Genomic DNA, 17,784 nt, shown 5'->3' on the forward strand with positions numbered 1-17,784 from the left:
ACATGTGCCCTAGATTGGTTTCTGAACGGAAAAGGGTGTGAATTCGTTTTCTAAAAGCAAATGAGAACTCAGGAGGACCACCCCTCTTTCTCGTCCGGCTGTGGCCACCAGCTGGGTGTTTACTGTGCTTCTTGTCTCTGCAGGACCAGACTACCAGAGAATCGAATTTGGGGTGAACGAAGTGGATGAACCCAGTGACACGTCGCCGAGAACCCCCAGCTACAGTATTTCAAGCACACTGAACCCTCAGGCCCCGGAGTTTATCCTTGGCTGTACAGCTTCCGCAAAGGCCTCTGATGATGCAGACAAAGAGACAGACTGCAGCTCGCGTGAGCGCCCTTTCCCAGGCTCGCTGGCTGCTGTGGATGGTAGTTCCCACCCGGAGGCTGAAGGCCTGGCTGACGATGGTGGCCCCGGTGGTCTTGGGCAGAGGGAGCGGAAGAAGAAGAAAAAACGGCCACCTGGGTATTACAGCTACTTGAAAGATGGTGGTGATGATAGTATTGTTGCAGAGACCCTGGTCAACGGCCACGCCCATGCCCACCCGGTCATCCCTAACAGTGTGGGCTCCGAGGACACCGAGTTTCTGGGCGATGTGGCCCCGCTGGTCACCGCCAGGACTTGTAACAGCCCTGAGGATTCGTTGGACTTCATCAGTGACTCCCTGCATGACGGGCTGTTCCCCCAAGCACTGGACAGCCATGCCAGGACTGCAGGGCAGCCCGAGCCATGCCCCCTGGCTGACTTTGAGCAGGCCTGCCTCTCCACAGAGGCTGGTCAGGATGGCCTGTTACGGACAGCCGTAGCCCAGCCCTTTGCTGGGACTGATACTACTGAGAGCCTTGGCATTGCCAATGGACAAATACTTGAATCCTCGGGCGAGGCCCCAGCTGCCAATGGGGTGGAGTTACCCATAGTGGAAAGCTTGGACGCAGAGCCCGCCCAGCCTCAGAGCACTTCCTCCCTGGCTGACCCCACAGGCTTGGTGGCAGGCTCTGCACCCACCAGCCAGCCGACCAAGTCTTGGGCTAGTCTGTTCCATGATTCCAAGCCCCCCCCTTCCTCGCCCATGGCGTACGTGGAAACTAAGTATTCCCCTCCAGCCACCTCCCCCCTGGTCTCTGAAAAGCAGGTGGAAGTCAAAGAAGGGCTTGTGCCGGTCTCAGAGGATCCCGTAGCCATACAGATCGCAGGTACAGTTCCAGCAACGCCACTACAGCACGGCCAGGCCAGCCAGAGTGGGGGCACTAGGGTGGGTGGGGCCTGGCCCTGGCAAAGGACTGTGCTGATGGCTTCTGGGCCTGCAGGGTGCCTGGCATGCAGGTTCCTGAAGGCAGCCTTGGCTTTCTGTGTAGTCGACAAGCAGTCTGGTGTGTATCTACCTAGCCACAGTGGGGCGTGTACACATCCCGCTGGTCGTGCTCAGGTGGAAAGTCCCCACCCAGGACTGGTTCCTTTTTGTAGCCGGGCTTTGCTTCCTCTGGTCGAATCCCTGTGTTTCGTTGCTTCGTGGTGTGAGCAGGGCTTGCATGCGTCCTCTCTGGGAGGCGGGGGCACCATTTGGCCAGAACTCCGGCCCAGGCCCACTTTGATTTCTCAAAGCATCAGGAAGCAGCTTGTGAGTAACACCTTTCTGGAGTGAGTAGATTTTATTATGGACTTATTTTTGTTGATCGTTTTGTAGCTTTTGACAAGAAAAGAAAAATCCCCAAAGCATTTAGCCCAAAGTTAGTTTTTTCTCTCTAAAATGCACAAGCTTTGATATTGGACCATTCACAACAAAACAACTACAGCAGCACCATTTACTCCAGGCTTATGAGCTAACCTCCATGCAGGAAGCCAGGCAGGTCTGAAACGACTGCACGTTGCTGTGTAGTGCCGCTGCGCAGGCTGAGCAGGGCTTACAGGCTGGAGGTTGATGGTGACTCTCATCATCTGAGTCCACCTGCACCAGTTTCCCCACTACCTCTGTTCCCTCCTGCTCTGCCACAGTTTGGATATTCTCACAATATATCCCACCTTTTCATAGTGCTAGTGCACGTGTAGTAGCCCCAGTGGAGCACTGTTCTATCCACTGGGAAACCAGAAAATGTGGCTTGCTGTATCTGAGTGCTGCCAGTGTGTGAACAGGTAGTCCTTGATTAGGATGTGTGTAAGGTACACTGATACACAGTGTCACAGCGCCTGGTCTGATCCTAGCACTGTTCTCAGAAGTTCAGTTACAAGGACCCTGTTAAGAAAACCTTAAGAAACCTTAAGACAACCTTAAGACCCTTAAGAAAACCTTAAGACAATAATAAGGTACTTGACTTGCATGAGAACTCTCTCAGGTCGGAGTGGTTGAATGGAGCCCTCTCCAGAGTCGGGAGACTTCCTGTACCTCGCTGAGAAGCACGAGCTGCCGCATTCAGGGACCGGCGTGAGAAGTGCCACGCTGAGAGGTTGGCTCTCAGTCCCACTTTCTGAATGCATGCTCTGCAGCCCTGGGCTGCCTTCAGCCCCAGGAGCCGGGTGGGGCGACAGCAAGCTGTCAGCCCCAGCACGAAGGAGTAAAGCATGGTCTTTTGGTACAGTTAAGGGATGGCAAGTAGTAAAGACACACTAGAAAACCAAACCTAGCTCCCCGCTATCATGTCAGTGCTGATGCACAGCAAAGCCTTCCTTCCTGAGCTGCTGCTTGCTGGTAGTTTTGAACTGCCTGCCATGCAGATCGCAGCCCAATGGGGAACCAATACACTGAGGGCTCCTATAAAACACACACCTCTGTTTATTTTAGAGTATGTGAAAGAGTACTTTTGGTGGTCTGCCGTTCTTTGTAGTTGTGAATCAGGCCAAGGTTCGCAGAGCCGATCGTCAGTGTCACAGCCTGTAGTTTGTACACGTGGATTAGCTCCTCCATCACGATCTCCACAATGGACCCTCGGATTTCCTGTTCTCATCTCCCCACCTCTACTGACCCTTCTGAACGTTGCCCTTAGATGAACCAATTCCTTTGGATCTCCAGTGGCTGATGGTCCTGGTACCTAGATGCCGTTTTGGCTTCAGACCTGAGGTTAAGGGGCGCTGCCATTCTGTTCACGTGAGAAAGTAGCTGACAGGGCAACTAGCGGTACTGTGGCCTCCCATTTTTTAAAAGCCAGGTGACTTCTCTGATAGAATTTTAGAATGCTCTGCAGTGGACAACAGCCACAGTGCTGGTGGAATGGTGTGCCCCTCTAGATTAGTTCGTTATAAGGTTATTAACCTGTAATGATATCCCCGGGGGGTTGCTTTTTATAATGTGCCTCCTAATTTCAAAGTCATGAAAACTTTGTAACCATATACTTCTGTTCCTCTAAATGACTTCACAGAGTTCCCAGCCCTTGTTGAAAGGAAGGAAAGCTTCCCATTTGAAGTGCTTCATCAGCCTTGTAGCCAGTGCTGGGACCTCTGAAAAGTGTGTGAGCACAGTGTCTGCTTTGTGAGGAGAACCTAGGCCCTAAGCGTTGTCTAAGCCGTTCTCTTTGAATTGGGTGTTGATGCTTCCCACCACCAGCTCTTTCTCCCTCCTGCTGTTAGATCGGGCCAGTTACAAAGATGCTGCGATGACAGGCAAAGGGGAAGTTGCTTTTGAAAGGTCTCCTCCTTTTGAGCCTGAGATGAAAGATGTCCTTGTCCACAGTCTTCCCATGTTAATTCAACACACCCCTGCCATAAGTCCATGCTGACTTAAAGCGACCTGGTGGCACAGGTAAACGGCCTGGTGGATGACCCAGACTATTTAGAAGCTGTCTAGTGGTTTTACCCTGCCGACCTTGAGGATCGCAGCTGAAAGCTTAACCACACACCACCTGGGCTCCTCTCCTTTGCAAAGACAACCTCTGAAACAATGTAGGACCAGCAGTCACAAAGTAACCCTTGTAAAGCGTGCGTGAACCAGCCTGTTGCCACAAGCAGAGCCACCTTCCTAGGCTTGCGGAGGCTTTCCTCTGTCTCTGTGGGAGCAGCCAGCCCAGCTTTCCTCCGCAGAGCAGCTGGTGACCCAGTGCCCAGCTCACACCACAGCCCCACCAGCCTCTTCAGAGCCCTGTAAAGTGCCTCGTCCTGCAGCCCCTCCAGGTCATTTTCTCTTTAAGGATTGACTGTATAAACACAACGAGGAGCTGACGTTATGAGTGGCACCACCAGGGCCCGTTAGTAGGCTTGTCTCCCAGCGAAGCCTCAGTTATCTTAAGCAGCCGAGTGAGGTTCTAACCCCCTTAAAAGACCTGCCAGTGTTTGTTGTTGTAGGATTCAGTGTACATGGGTCCCCGACTGCTAAGAGGGGCGACTCATTTCCTTTGGTGAAAGAGGGAGAGGGGACAGCTCATGTGTCTGGCCTAACAGCACTCTCCAGAGCCAGTGGTGGTCCCAGAAGCTGGCCTCTGTACCTGTGCTTAGAAAGCGCCAGCCCCATTCACGTCACCAGCCACGACTTCAGGGAGCAAAACGCAGCCGGCGTGTCATGCGTTGATGTCTCCTGTTAATGCCGCCAGCTCCACGCTCACCTTGGTGGCAGGTCACCTTCTCCTTCATGTGTCCTTAGTTGCAGTCACTCTTGTCTCCCTAAGTGGGAAGGAAGATAGCCCGAGCTACTAAGAACTTTGTCCTAATCGCTAAGGGAGTGTGGCCTTAGACAAAGGGAGGGGACTTGTGTCCCTGAAGGGTCTGCATAGGTTAGGGGGCACTTGCCATTTCTCAGTAGGAATAACAGGAGGCAAGGGGGACAGACGCAGACTGAACCATCTCAGGAACCCGGGAGTGGGGATGGCTGCCTGTCAACCTGGGTGCCCGCTGTGCATGGTCAGTGTGAGGGCAGGGGTGAAGCCACGCTGAGCTCCGAGTCACCGCCTCCCATGGTGGCCAAGCTCGTCCAGGCTGGCAGCATGTGTGGTGGTCAGCTTCTCCTGGGTCTTTACCAAGAAGCCTTGCTCTGTGCCACACCTGCACTGTCTCAGACGCATCCCTCGTGGCCCTTCAAGTGTGTGCCTGTGTGTTCTGTTTAAAGGTTGTATGGAATAGTAGGCAGGCAGAGCAAGCAGAGCAAGGCAGTGCTGCAGAGAGCGAGCAAGCTAACTGGCCAGTTCTGTGCTGTGGGTACAGTCAAGTGCCCATTCAGTAACGTCGTTTATTAAGAATAACAACCTTGCTGGATGGGTGGTGTTGCCCAGTTACAGTATATCCAAAGTCGAGACCAGTGCTCGCCATGAGCGCGTTGAAAACAAAGGAGTGTGCCCACAGGTATTCATGTAAGTGAGAAGGTCAGCGTCTGTGTGGGTTATAAGACCTGCTCATTTCCCTCGGGAGCTGGTTGCTATCATGTGACTGTCCCCTCCAATGCCCTAAAGTAGCAAAAGCAGTGAAAGCACTGTGCACCATTGGTTAGAAGGCACAGTTTGCCCCGCCCCCCCCCAACTGCCCTGGTATACTGGTGTATGGAGCGCTCTGCCTGTGTTGGACTCTCCTTAGCCATTTCCTGCTGATGTTTGTGATTTGACCCTATTTTAGAGGGGCTACCTGGGGCCCTGCCTTTATCAGACTTCAGTTCATCCATAGCCCATGGGCCTTGGGGGTGTCCTCCGCCTGACACAGGCTGTGAGGATGAGGGAAGCGGCAGTGAAAGGTGGCTGAACAACAGGGCCACTCAGCTGGGAGGGGCAGTGCCGGCCTAGCCAGCTGCTGCCCTGTGCAGTCGTCGGTCTTAAATGGGAACCTGACCCTGCACCCTAGTTTCTGGAAAGCACCAGTTGAAGCATTAGCCATGTGCAGGAAGCTTACCATGCCGCTTCATGTGGCTTCTGTCGAGGTGTTCTGGCAACGTCACCTAGCTTTGACTCCTGAGATGACGACCGTAAACTCATCATTCACTGAGGTTGAGTTCAAGGGAGCAAATCATAGGGCAGACCCACCTCTGAGAGTTTCCAAGACTGCGGTTAAGGGGAGTAGAGAGCCCTGTCTTTCTCTCACAGAGCTGCTGGTGGTTTAGGTTGTGGACATTTTAGGTTGCAGCCTAACGTAACCACTACGCCAGTAGGGTTTCTTCATAAAAACAGTAAAGCTACCTCAAGTCCAGCCGCTGAATACTGGAGTTCAGCTTGCGAGTCTGACATGGTGCCAGAACGTAGTTGAATGGGACTAAAGGGGTGTGATGCAGTAGGGCTACTGGATGTGTTCCTCAGGGCCAGGCTGCCAACCCCCCAGCCCCCTGCCCTTCCAGCCATCCTGAGTGCTCCCACAATCTGTTTACCTTCTGAGCTTTATTTCCTCACTGGGAGCGTTTGTGGGAGCTGCTGAGGAGTCTGGAGAAAGTGTCCGTGAGATCGTAGGGGCCCGATTCTGAGAGTGCTTGGGGCCGTGGGTCCTCCCCTTCCTGTTGAAGCACTGTAGAGGCTGATTTCACAGGGGTGTGGGTAGGTGGGTGGGGGGCGCTGCAGGACTATGATGGCACACGGTCACCGGGGGTAAGTGGATTTGTGTCTAAACAGAACAAGGGGATTCTGGTACACCCAGCTGAATCAGTCAGGGACAGAGGTCCCAAAGAGGAGGGTCTTTACCCACCACCAGGATGCCTTGGGTGTGCTCATTCCTGAGGATTCTGTGCAAGTGAAGCTCAGGCCCTGGATGTCCGTCCACAGCCCCCACCCCCAACTCTAGGGACTGAAGGAGTCCAGGAAGTGTCCTGGTTGCCTCGGGCCAAGGAGAAATACTGGTGTCTTTTCATCATGGTTCATGGCTTTTAAAATGCTCCATTGTTTAAAACAGATCTGTGGTCTCTAGTTTTGCTCTCACATGCAGAGGAATAAATGCTGGTGTTAAAGTAACTCATTCATTTGAGAGAAATCTCACTAGAAAACCCACACACTTGGTGTTGAACTGCGGTAGCAGAAGGCACCTTTTTGTGGGCGGTGTGTTTTTCCAAGAGTCCCTGAACGCGGCCGTGTTGAAGGGAAGAGCTACCTTCCATGCTGTTCATCTCAGACGTGCTGCTTCCTCCTTCAGAGTTACTGGAGAACGTCACCCTCGTCCATAAGCCAGTGTCGCTGCAACCTCGTGGACTGATCAACAAAGGCAACTGGTGCTACATTAACGCTGTATCCTTCTCGGCACTGCCCGCCCCACCGCCCCTCCTCCTTGTCTGCACTGCACGTAGCTCAGTGCCCATGGGCAAGCTCAACAGAGTCCAGAATCCCAAACACGGTTCCTTCAAAACAAAGGTTATTCCTTCCCAAAACAGTGCAGTGAGAATGTGCCAGAATCAGGCAACTTGTACTTGGTCAGATTGTGGGCAGAGTGGCCACTTACAATGGGAGATTGTCTTTCATGGCACTGGGTTCAGGGACGCCAGAGTGCAGGTGGTTGCCCTGCTTTTGCGCCCATCCTGGGTTTATCTGGGTTTTCGGTGCTAGTGGTTAAGGGCCTTGAAGACACCTGCCGGTCGGTTTGTTTCCTTTACGCTTCCTCACTGCCGACTTGCAGACACTGCAGGCCCTGGTCGCGTGCCCTCCGATGTACCACCTGATGAGGTTCATTCCTGTGTATTCCAAAGTGCAGCGGCCGTGCACTTCCACACCCATGATCGATAGCTTGTGAGTAAGGCACTTGCGTAAGGGGCGTAAGTGGCCCTGGGGACAAGAGTGGGTTGTGTGTTGGCATGCTAACCAAGATCAGTAGTTTGAAACCACCCAGCTGCTCCTTGAGAGAAAGGTGAGGCTCTTTACTCCTGTTAAGAGTGACAGTCTCAGAAGCTTATGGAGCCAGTTCTGCCCTGCCCATAGGGCGGCTCTGAATTGGCAACAGCTGAATGGCAGGGACAAGGGGTGGTTATGCCCCTCTGGTGATGAGAGTGCCAAACACTGAGCTGAGTCTTGGATCTTGAGCAGTGGGTCCTGTAATGCCCTTTGTGATTGTCTCATGCGCATTGGGTGAGTGGAACATTGAGTCGTGATCTTGAGAGGCAGTGTCCACCCCCGCCTCCTGACACAGTGGGCTCAGTGTGCTGCCATAGAGGTCACACCTTCTGAAACCAAGAGTCCCTGGGAAAGGCCGTTCACCTTTGACTCCATTCCCTTTGCCGATGTCCACGTTCGCATGCTGCCCACCCACCGTGGGCCTTCAGTGACAGCGTGCTTAAGCAGCACCCTCGGAACGTGGGCTGTTGTTCTCTTTCCACCCTTAGTGTTCGCTTGATGAATGAGTTCACCAACATGCCGATACCTCCAAGACCCAGACAGGGTGAGTAACAGGGCTGGCTGTGTGCGGAGACCCCAGGTGGGTGGTCTTGCTTGCATAGGGGTGGGGGGGACTGGGAACGTTGGGCACCTTGGCCTCTCAGCACTTGCAAGAACATTGGCTCTGAAAGCCTGTCCCTTCCCGTTGCAGCTCTTGGGGACAAGATCGTGAGGGACATCCGTCCAGGAGTTGCCTTTGAGCCCACGTACATATACCAGCTCTTAACAGTGATCAAGTCGAGCCTGTCTGAAAAGGTTTGGCCCCGCCTAGCAGAGCCTGTGGGAAAGCTTTTACTCTGGCCCCTGGTGGCCCGTGGCTGCCCCACGCTTGCCCTGTGATCCTGGGGGTGGGGAGGGAAGGGCCTTCTGAAGTAGCCAGGCAGACCAGGGGAGTAGGTGCTTCGGTGAACATCAGTGTGTGATACTGATCATTGACTTCCGAGTCCAAGTCTGCTTGCATGACTCCTGGGTGCCCAGCACTGGTGTGTGCGCAGGCATGCGTGCCTGCTTCAGCTGAGCCACCCATGGGACTCAGCACAGCTATGGTGTCCTTGTCACTGTCGCTGTCCAGGGGGACAACAGGAATGGCCAAGTCTGCTTCTGGAGACCATTCCTCAAAGTCCCACTGGGAGTGCAAGCCAGCGTCACGGGAGGTGCACGTGTGGCCAGGTCCCTAGGAGCTGTGGCCAAGTGCATGGGGTGGTGGCTACCGGGGATGTGCCCCAGGCTCATCTGAGGTACCAGTCAGCTCACGGTGGCTCACAGGGAGCTTAGGGTCCCCATCCTGTCACTGAGGTAGCTGAGCAGCTGGCTCTGGTCTTTAATCTAAACAAACAAAAAAGCAACTTTGGATGTTAGAGTATAAATTGTGCGTTGGACGCACATTTAGGGTGGAGGGTTTTAGATGGAGCATAAATGAAGAAAATAAGCCCCTTTGGGGTCTCTGCTGTCTGAGGGGCAGGGGACATATGCAGGTCCTTGCTGCCCGTCTGCCCTCCACTGACGCCATGGATGCGTGACCTTCCCAGGGCCGCCAGGAGGATGCTGAAGAGTACCTGGGCTTTATCCTCAACGGGCTGCATGAGGAGATGCTGAGTCTGAAGAAGCTCCTCTCTCCGAGTCACGGCAGTAGGTCACGCAGGCGGTTGTGGGAGGAGCATTATTTTAACAGTGCTGCATGCTCATGTGATGAGTTGCTTTGACACCCCCTCCCTCCCCGTATATCGACCCACCCTTCAAAATCATGGGTTTACTCATTAAGATAGCCAGTTGTTTTTGTAGGGTGGGTGGTCCCAACCATGATCAGTCCCAGCTCCTGTGTGAGCTTGGGGTCAGGGCCAGCTCAGAAGACAGCAGAGCCATGGCCAGGGGCTGCATGCTCCAGCTGCACCAATGAGCTGTTTTCAGGTTGAGGTTGCCTGTTCGGCCTGATGGAGGGTGTTGTGTTTGAATAAGTCAAAGAACCTCTTTTTCTAAATTCAACTTTTAATTGGGAAAAAAACAAAACATCTAGGAAAGCTGAAAGGATGGCTGTGTGAATACCTGTCTGTGATTGCCAGAACCTCCCACGCCTGCTGTGGGCCTTGACCCCACTCACAGCAGCCCTGAGGGGCCAAGCAGACCCCTCTCCTCAGCTCTCCTAGGCTGTCCTTCACAGGGAGGCGGGCCGTTGGGGGTCCTGTGGAGCACCTGGTGGTGTCCATCTGGCCACCTGCCGTTAGCAACAACTGCTAACCCGTGGTGCCACTAGAGCTCCTGATGGAACTGCTTGCTCTTCTCTGCCTGAGTGATTCAGAATCAATGCAGGTGCCAGTGACCCTCTGCCCTCCGTGGGTGTCCTAGGGACCAGGGTCCTAGCCTGAGTCACGGAAGCTCACAATGTGACGTAAAACCTCCTCCCTCGAGTATTTGCTGCACCCTCTCACCTAGTGCTCCCCCTGCCCCTGGTGCTCATCCCAGCCGGTCCTGGTCCTCACGGCCGCCGAGGATTCCTGAGTGGCTCTCCTCCTTCCAGAGCCCGCCGTCTCCAACGGCCCCAGGAGCCAGGAGGTGCTGGAGGACGAGCAGGAGGAGCCTGGCGAGGGGAGCGAGGACGAGTGGGAGCAAGTGGGCCCCCGGAACAAGAGCTCGGTTACCCGGCAGGCCGAGTTCGGCCAGACCCCAATCACTGGCATCTTTGGCGGACACATCAGGTTGGCACAGCTGAGCACCCCTTCTGGGCACAGGCACTCGAGTGGACAGGGAGGGGGCAAGGGCCGCAGGACTTGGCTCCCAAGAGCGGGCAGCAGGGAGGTGTCCCCTGGCGTGCCCTCACTGAGAGGCCCAGGAGCAGCTCAGGTGAGGCTTGGGGGATGTGGAGTCCCTGCCAGGCCCCAGCCAGTGGGAACACAGGACTCACATTGGGGGAGTGGCCCGCTTGCTGTGTGTGGGTCACCAGCCTTGGCCTCTGTGGGGTCTTTGTCCTGAACTGGCTGCTTACGTGAGGTTGCAGGAAGAAAGCGCCTCACAAGTCCCCAAGGGGAGGTTTGCTTCTAACCTCAGCCCTCTTCACCGGCCGGGCGTGTGCGCATGTCTCCCTGCCCCAGAAGTGAAGAGGCCACCTTCTGATTTTGATTTGCTGTGACTGAAACTGGGGGAATGGCTATCGCTGGGTGGGTGGGTGGGGTGGGGTGTCAGCCAGTACTGGGCTGGGAAGCATAGAGCCAGTGCTTCCCAACACCTGCCCTGTGGGTGAACCAGATGGCTCTGCCTGCAGGGGCCACGTGCCCCCTCATTGGTCTTCCTTGCTAAGACCAGCCGAGCTAACACGGCTGAGCAGGCGCGTGTCTGCAGGGACAGCAGGAGCCGTTCTGGCATGTGACCTGGTTTCTGGTTATGCACCCCGCCCTCCCACGGGGAGATGCCGGGAAGCAAGCTGTTCAGTGCATGTGTTCAGACTTCGCGTGGGAGTGAGTCTCTGAGGAACCGTGACGTGCGAGTGTGCTGAGACCGTAGCTCCCGGCGTGTCAAGCAGTAGTATAGGGTGGATGGAGGTGGAGGAATCTGAAGACAGTACAATTCCTTCTTCCAGAGCCTTCGAGTGGGCGCATGTTTCAGCTGGCAGGCAGGGGGTGCAGGAGGGAGGTGCAGCTGCTGGGGGTGGTGGCGGAACCTGCGCCGGCGGAGCTCAGAGGTGCGTGTTTCCTGCCCAGGTCTGTGGTTTACCAGCAGAGTTCTAAAGAGTCGGCTACACTGCAGCCCTTCTTCACGCTGCAACTGGACATTCAGGCTGACAAGATCCGCACTGTCCAGGAGGCCCTGGAAAGCTTGGTGGCCCGAGAGTCTGTCCAAGGCTACACCACGAAGACCAAGCAGGAGGTACTTTCTCGTTGGGCTCCCCAATGGACACCGGAGCTTTACTCTTCTGGGCAGAAATGGCCAGATGTTTGTGAATGAAGTAGACAGCACAACTCCTGCCCTCCAGTCCCCTGTAGCTCTGAACTTCTGTGCTGTAAGGGCCGGCTCCTTGTCGGGGGTTTGAGATTGTGACTCTTTACAGCAGTAGGAACCACCCCCCACCCCCACCCCACCACCCATCCCCCTTTCTCCTTCTGACAGGTCTCAGAGCCCATTTACTGAGTGCTGTCTGTGTCCAGTCCTCACGCAAGTGAGAGATGTCACCTACCTCGTGGTTAGCATCTGAACGTCCATCTTGTGGGGTGCTGGCAGCTCTCCAGTCCTGGTCCTGGTGGCCTTCTGTGGTGCACTGTGGGAAGGATGCAGCTGTCTGTCAACCGAGAGAGGCGCTGCACAGGCTGTATAGCTGAGTGCTGCTCTGTTGGCCCTTGTGTCCCAGTGACGGCCTTTACGTCAAGGGAACACCAACTGACAGGGCAGGCAAGCCTCTGCCCATGTCCTCCCACCTCCCTGTAGGAGCTGCACTGAGCTAGCCAGCGTGTGGCCTCAGCCTCATCACACATGCAGGCCAGTTGTGGCCACCTTTGTTGACCAGTTTGTTGTGGCCTGTGAAGTGCTGTTTCCACCCTGGGCCGTGTGGGGTGGCAATAAGCTGGTGCTTCCAGGGAAGCCCCGAGGCCTCTCAGAATCTGTCACCATCCACACCTCAGGCTTGCTCTCTCACCCCGGACACCCTGTGGCCCTCCAGGGGCTGCTGAGTGGGGCAGCGAACCCATGCCCATCCAGTGTACTCTTGCCCAGGCAGTTTGGGGTTTTGAGAGTGGTGAGAGCCAGCGACAGACAGCCGCAGCCTGCGAGCGCAGATGCGGGAGAAGAGGCTGCGGCCACGCTTCCACAGAACCAGGAAGAGTGGGGCTTGCCGGCAGTGTGGCTGGCTCTGTGTGTGTTTGACCATGGGGACAGTCACCCTTGCTTGTTTTTGTGGCCGCCGTCACTCAGGAGGGCATTATTGTCCCTGGCAGCGGGGCCCATGCTCCTTTCTCTTTGGATCTGTGCCTTTCCCTCGGAAAGACAGACATGTTGGTGGGGTGGCTGATACTCCTCCTCTATTGGTGGCTGGGCTGGTGGGGGGCAGGAGTGGGCGGTGGGCAGCCTGGCTGGCCAGAGGTGAGAAGGAGGGCTGGGTTTTCTCTGTAAAGTGAGACAGAATGAAATTTGAACTTGGCTTGGCTGGGAGGACAGCTTCCCAGGAGTGTGGTGTGGAGAACTCTGACAGGTCAGAGCAAGCCACCTTTCTGACCTGCAGCCCAGCATCAGGTGGGACCTTGGAGCCAGGTAGAGGGGTTGTCCCAGGAGGCAGTGCTGTGGGAACATGTGTGAAGGACCAGCTGCACTTCCTGGAAAAGAATGTTCCCAAAGTCCTCTTTAGGGCCCAGGTCTCTTCAGTGTGGACACCCGTGAAGGTTCTGGGAGAACCGGGCTGTCCTGAGGCTGGCAGGGAGGGCGGCGGGTTCTGACGGGGAGGAGTCTGTGATCTGGCTGAAGGGGTGAAGTTTGGCTGTTAGCAAGACATAGCCGCCAAGAAGACTGGCCTGCATCTGGCACTGGCTGGGGTTGCCGGGGGTGGGGTGGGGTGAGAGCCGGGTTGGCCCACATTGCTCACTTGCCCGTGAGCCTTCCTGGACGCTTCATCTCAGAAAGTGTAGAGCCCGTGACAGTAGGAAATTGCATGCTACGTCCCTCCCTCCCCTCTCTTGATCAAGATGCGTCTGCAGAATCTTTCATTAACTGTGAGAAGCAGGGCACCATCCGGTTCGTCTGGCCTCGGGAGGGCAGTGAGCCGCCCACTTGTTTCCTCCTTGCCCTTGCTTCAGCTGAATGGAGACCCCTCTTGTGCCTCAGCTGGCGACTTGCAGGCTTCTGGGACCCCAGACACTCCCACCAACCAGGAGGGGGAGCAGAAGCACCAACCACTCATGAGCTCACTTTGTGGGTGGCCCCATGCAACCACGGCCCTGCCCCCTGAGGCACCTGGTCCCACAAGCCCCCCAGTGGGTCCTTTTGCTCTTGCCATCGTTGCAGGTGGAGATCAGTCGCAGGGTGACGCTGGAAAAGCTCCCACCCGTGCTTGTTCTGCACCTCAAGCGGTTTGTGTACGAGAAGACTGGTGGCTGCCAGAAGCTTGTCAAGAACATCGAGTATCCCGTGGACTTAGAGATCAGCAAAGGTAATGCCACCCAGACCGACCGGCGAGTGCACCCTCTGCCTTTCTTTCCTCTGTGGCCTCCTGGGTCCCAACTCCTAGTCAGTCTGTATCGTTAAGGGATCTTGAAAAATAAAGACAGACTAGTAAAGCGTGTCTTTAACTAGATTGGAGACAGGAGAGCGATTGCTTCTCAGCCAGAGCTTGGCTTTTCCAACTAGGCTGCCTCTTGGCTCAGCCAGCAGTGCAGGCAGGGCTCGTGGTCCGGACATGGCCAGGACTCTGACTCTCCTGGCTGGGGGTGCTCTTCCTGGGTCCTGTGACCTCTTCCTGGATAGTGGGACATGATCCTTTTCCATCCACTAAGGAAGTGCTAAGTGGCCCTGCTCCCTTCCCCCCCAGCTGGCAGTGATGTTGGGGAGCCCAAGTGGGGCTGTCTACATCATCTCTAGCTTCCCCTGCTCAGCCACAGCACTGCCCCACCCCCATGCCCATTTGGCAGGTGCCACGCTCCTGGGCCAACTCGGTTGTGTGTCTGTCCACTTGCACATGCAGCTCCTTCTGTCCTGCCTTCCGTAGACTGCAGTGGGAATTCCCTGCCCCACAGGCCACCGAGGTGCTCAGCTCTGTCCCAAGGAGCGGCTGGTAGACACGAACTACTGACCTTCCAATTAGTAGCCACGTGCTTTATCCACTGTGCCACCAGCTTGCCTCTGGTCATTCCCAGGTGGTGGCAGGACCCCAGAAGCCCCTCATCCTGGGCACTGCCTGGGCACATTCCATTAGCCTCTTAGCAAGAGAAAGTCGAGCCTGTCTGCCCCGTCAGGACGCAGCATCAGGTGTGCCCTAGGGCACAGTCTGCGCTCTCCTCTCAAGTCACCATGTCCTACTGGGCTGCCTGGGCTTTGGGCCTGGCCACCTGCAGTGCTTCAGGGAGGAAGCCGCTCTGGCTCTTCCCTGAGAGCCCTCTGTGTGGATTGGAGCTGTTGGTGTTTTCTCTTTCAGACCTGCTCTCTCCGGGGGTGAAGAATAAGAATTTTAAATGCCACAGAACCTACAGGCTCTTTGCAGGTGAGTGTGGGGCCTGTGCCCATGGTAGTGGCCCACTCCCAAGCTTGCTGCGGCCCCCTCACCACTCACTCCCTTTTCTTCCCAGGCCCGAGACTGCCAGGGTGGGGTGGGGTGGGCAGGTAACACACTGCAGCTCCCAGGATCCCCTCCTTCAAGTCCTCCTCCTCCTGGCTCAGCACAGCCAGCAGAGCCACCTGCCTGTCCCTGGTAGATCCTGGGCTCTGGGTACCAACCGTATAGTGCTCGTTTGTCGATGTGAGCGTGTTCTGGCCTTGCTGCTGTCGCCCTCTGTGCTGCCTCTGCTCCGCTGTCTGTTTCCCTCCCGAACCTGCCCAGCTGGTCAATCTAGACTGCCTTTTGAGCAGCCCCCAAGTGGCAGAAGGAGGTTCCCGCCCCTCTAATCCTGAGTGCCAGGCCTGGGTTGCACTGGGAAGTCAGTCATTCAAATGTGCTGGCCCCAGTCTCTTCTCTCTTTCTCCCTGGTTGCTGGGACCCTTGCAGGCAGCTCTGGGCTCCACACTCTTGGGAGGGTCTTCACCCCTTCCTCCCTGCTCTGAGACCCTGGTGGTACTGAGGCCCTATTTCCCACCCAGCCGACACCAGCCTTTCCCATTGTCCTAAGCAACTCCTGGAGTCTGGCCCTGAGCTCTCTGTGGGAGAAGGGACTGGCTGCCTTGCTCTTGCCACCTCTGAGGAGCCATGGAGGAGGAGGCTGGTACAGGGGCAGAGCAGGGGTCTCTCTCTGGTCCCCTGGCCCCCACACTGGAGTCATCGGCCCTATGTGGTCTCAGAACTGAGCTCCCTGAGCTGGTGAAGACACACTTCTCCCCAGCCTGCTTAGATGCTGGGCCAGAGACCTAGTCAGCCAAGGGCCGGTGTTTCCGTGAAACAGGGCTGTGCCCTGGCCGGCTTCTCCTGTCTGTCTGCTCAGGCCTTTGATGCCGACTTCACGATCGAATTCCAGGGTTAAAAGGGACCAGAAGCGGTTCTTTTATTAAAGTGAAACTGTGCTAGGAAAATTAGGAATAGACTGAGGTGGGCCCTCCGTGTTGGTGGACCCCACCCCGGTCCCCCTGTGCCTTTGTGTGTTCCTGGTGTTGCTGTCCCCTTTCCTGAGCTGCAGCCGCCAAGCATCTAGGGGGTTCCGGGTGGCGGGGGTGGGGGTGGGGGTGGGGCAGTTTTTCCAGTCTTTCTCAGATGAGAACTCTAGTGAGCAGCATGCCAGGCCCTGGGCCTGCTTGTTCATTGGGCCTCCGATTTGGGAGGGAGCCAGGTGGGTGCACTGGCCCCTCCCCCGTCATGCGCATTCCCTCTCTTTTCCAGTGGTCTACCACCATGGGGACAGTGCCACAGGTGGCCACTACACGACCGACGTCTTCCAGATCGGCCTCAACGGCTGGCTCCGCATCGACGACCAGACGGTCAGGGTGATCGCCCAGCACCAGGTGGTGAAGCCCACGGCCGAGCGCACAGCCTACCTCCTGTACTACCGCCGCGTGGACCTGCTCTAGCCGCTGCGCCCCAAGGACACGCTCCGCTCGCCCCTGCCCCCTTCTGCTGCCGTGCGCTAGAGCGGGACTTTGTGCTCAGCTAGTGTCTTTTACTTCCAGACCATTCGGTTGAAATAGACTTAATGGATTTCAAACCAGCTGCACACCACGCCCTCGTTTCCCAGATGCCGCCCCCCGCGGTGGGAGGAGCGTCTGCATCCGCCCCGCGGCTGCCATGTCTGTCCGTGGCTGGAAGTGTTGCCCTCCCTCAAAATGGAAGCATTTCCTCGGTCACGCGCCACGCCCCCCTCCCCCCTCCCCCGTTTTTGATGAATGAGAAGAGAAGCAGCCAGTCGCCAGGAGAGAAGTAGCCCGACAAAAAGCGCCAACACCACAAGTCCGCTGCTGGTTCCCGTGACTCCTCGTCAGGCGGGCGAGGAGAGCCGCCGACGTGCGCACTGCAGACGCTCTGCAGACGCGCTGTTTGGAACTAAGGTGTCAGCCCACATAGACGGTGAGTGTAACTTTATTGCCATTAAACGATTCCAAATTGCATTCACGCTTCTGTGTACACGTAATGAAAAAACGGGCAAAATGAAGACTGATCTTCCCCACATGTGCTCTGTGTAATTCTGCCGTCTGCTTCCTCCTGCTGCTCTCATGTCCACAGTCCAGTGGTACCTTGGAGCACAGCGTTGTTGCCTGCCCACCAATAAAAATCACAAAGTTGGTTTGCAGCGTCACGCTTCTTTGACCGGAGCCTGCTTCCATCTCACAGGAAGTCAGTGGCTGCACTACTTCCCGGGAGAGCAGCTCTGCGGGGGTGCAAGCGCCCAACAATGCATAACCTGCTGCAGCACCAGAGCTGCTGGAGCCAATAGGAAGGGGAGACAGACCCACCCACTCCCCCCTCTGCAGGTTCTGTGCTGCCAGTTCTCAGTGTGGGATAGCGCCTTGCCTAGACTAGACTGAGCCATGTGAGCCGCTGCTGCCCGGAAAGGCCATGACTGCTGGCTCTGGTCCCAGACATCGGCTGGCCGGGGACCAGGGAGCTGCGGTCACACTGCCCTGGGGCAGAGGCAACTTCACCCACCTCGAGCCTTCCTCCAACACCATTACCCTGGGGACAGGCGCATCGGTGGGTCCTGCCAGCTGGCTGCTGCAGAACAAGGTGCCACCTGTGCTGGTGGTACAATCATGCAATCTCACACACAAACCACACACACCCCCACCACCACCGTGATGGTAGCTCGGGCTGCTGGGCCTCGTCACACGACCGTCCATGGAAATGTCAATGTGCGCAGTAAAGGCCAAGCCCTTGCTGAGGTGACAGGTTACAACGTGACCCTCATTGTTTTGGAGCCAGAGAACGCCTCCC

At 56.3% G+C, this 17,784-nt stretch overlaps 1 protein-coding gene across 2 annotated transcripts in view; it reads left to right on the top strand.

The window, feature by feature from the left end:
• Positions 1-17,137, top strand: part of USP10 (ubiquitin specific peptidase 10) — a 46,228-nt gene extending 29,091 nt beyond the window's left edge. For both annotated transcript variants that reach the window (XM_045293624.1, XM_045293623.1), the window contains exons 4-14: positions 144-1,193; positions 7,018-7,109; positions 7,495-7,604; positions 8,195-8,250; positions 8,398-8,501; positions 9,275-9,374; positions 10,261-10,438; positions 11,438-11,603; positions 13,725-13,869; positions 14,851-14,916; positions 16,240-17,137. In XM_045293624.1, the coding sequence (XP_045149559.1) occupies positions 144-1,193; positions 7,018-7,109; positions 7,495-7,604; positions 8,195-8,250; positions 8,398-8,501; positions 9,275-9,374; positions 10,261-10,438; positions 11,438-11,603; positions 13,725-13,869; positions 14,851-14,916; positions 16,240-16,427 (2,255 nt within the window). In that variant the 3' untranslated portion in view covers positions 16,428-17,137. The remainder of the gene's footprint in view (positions 1-143; positions 1,194-7,017; positions 7,110-7,494; positions 7,605-8,194; positions 8,251-8,397; positions 8,502-9,274; positions 9,375-10,260; positions 10,439-11,437; positions 11,604-13,724; positions 13,870-14,850; positions 14,917-16,239) is intronic.
• Positions 17,138-17,784: the final 647 nt, after the last annotated feature.

Source organism: Echinops telfairi, unplaced genomic scaffold (assembly GCF_000313985.2).
Source record: "Echinops telfairi isolate 266 unplaced genomic scaffold, ASM31398v2 ScPeMD7_2291;HRSCAF=2852, whole genome shotgun sequence".
Taxonomy (NCBI): domain Eukaryota; kingdom Metazoa; phylum Chordata; class Mammalia; order Afrosoricida; family Tenrecidae; genus Echinops; species Echinops telfairi.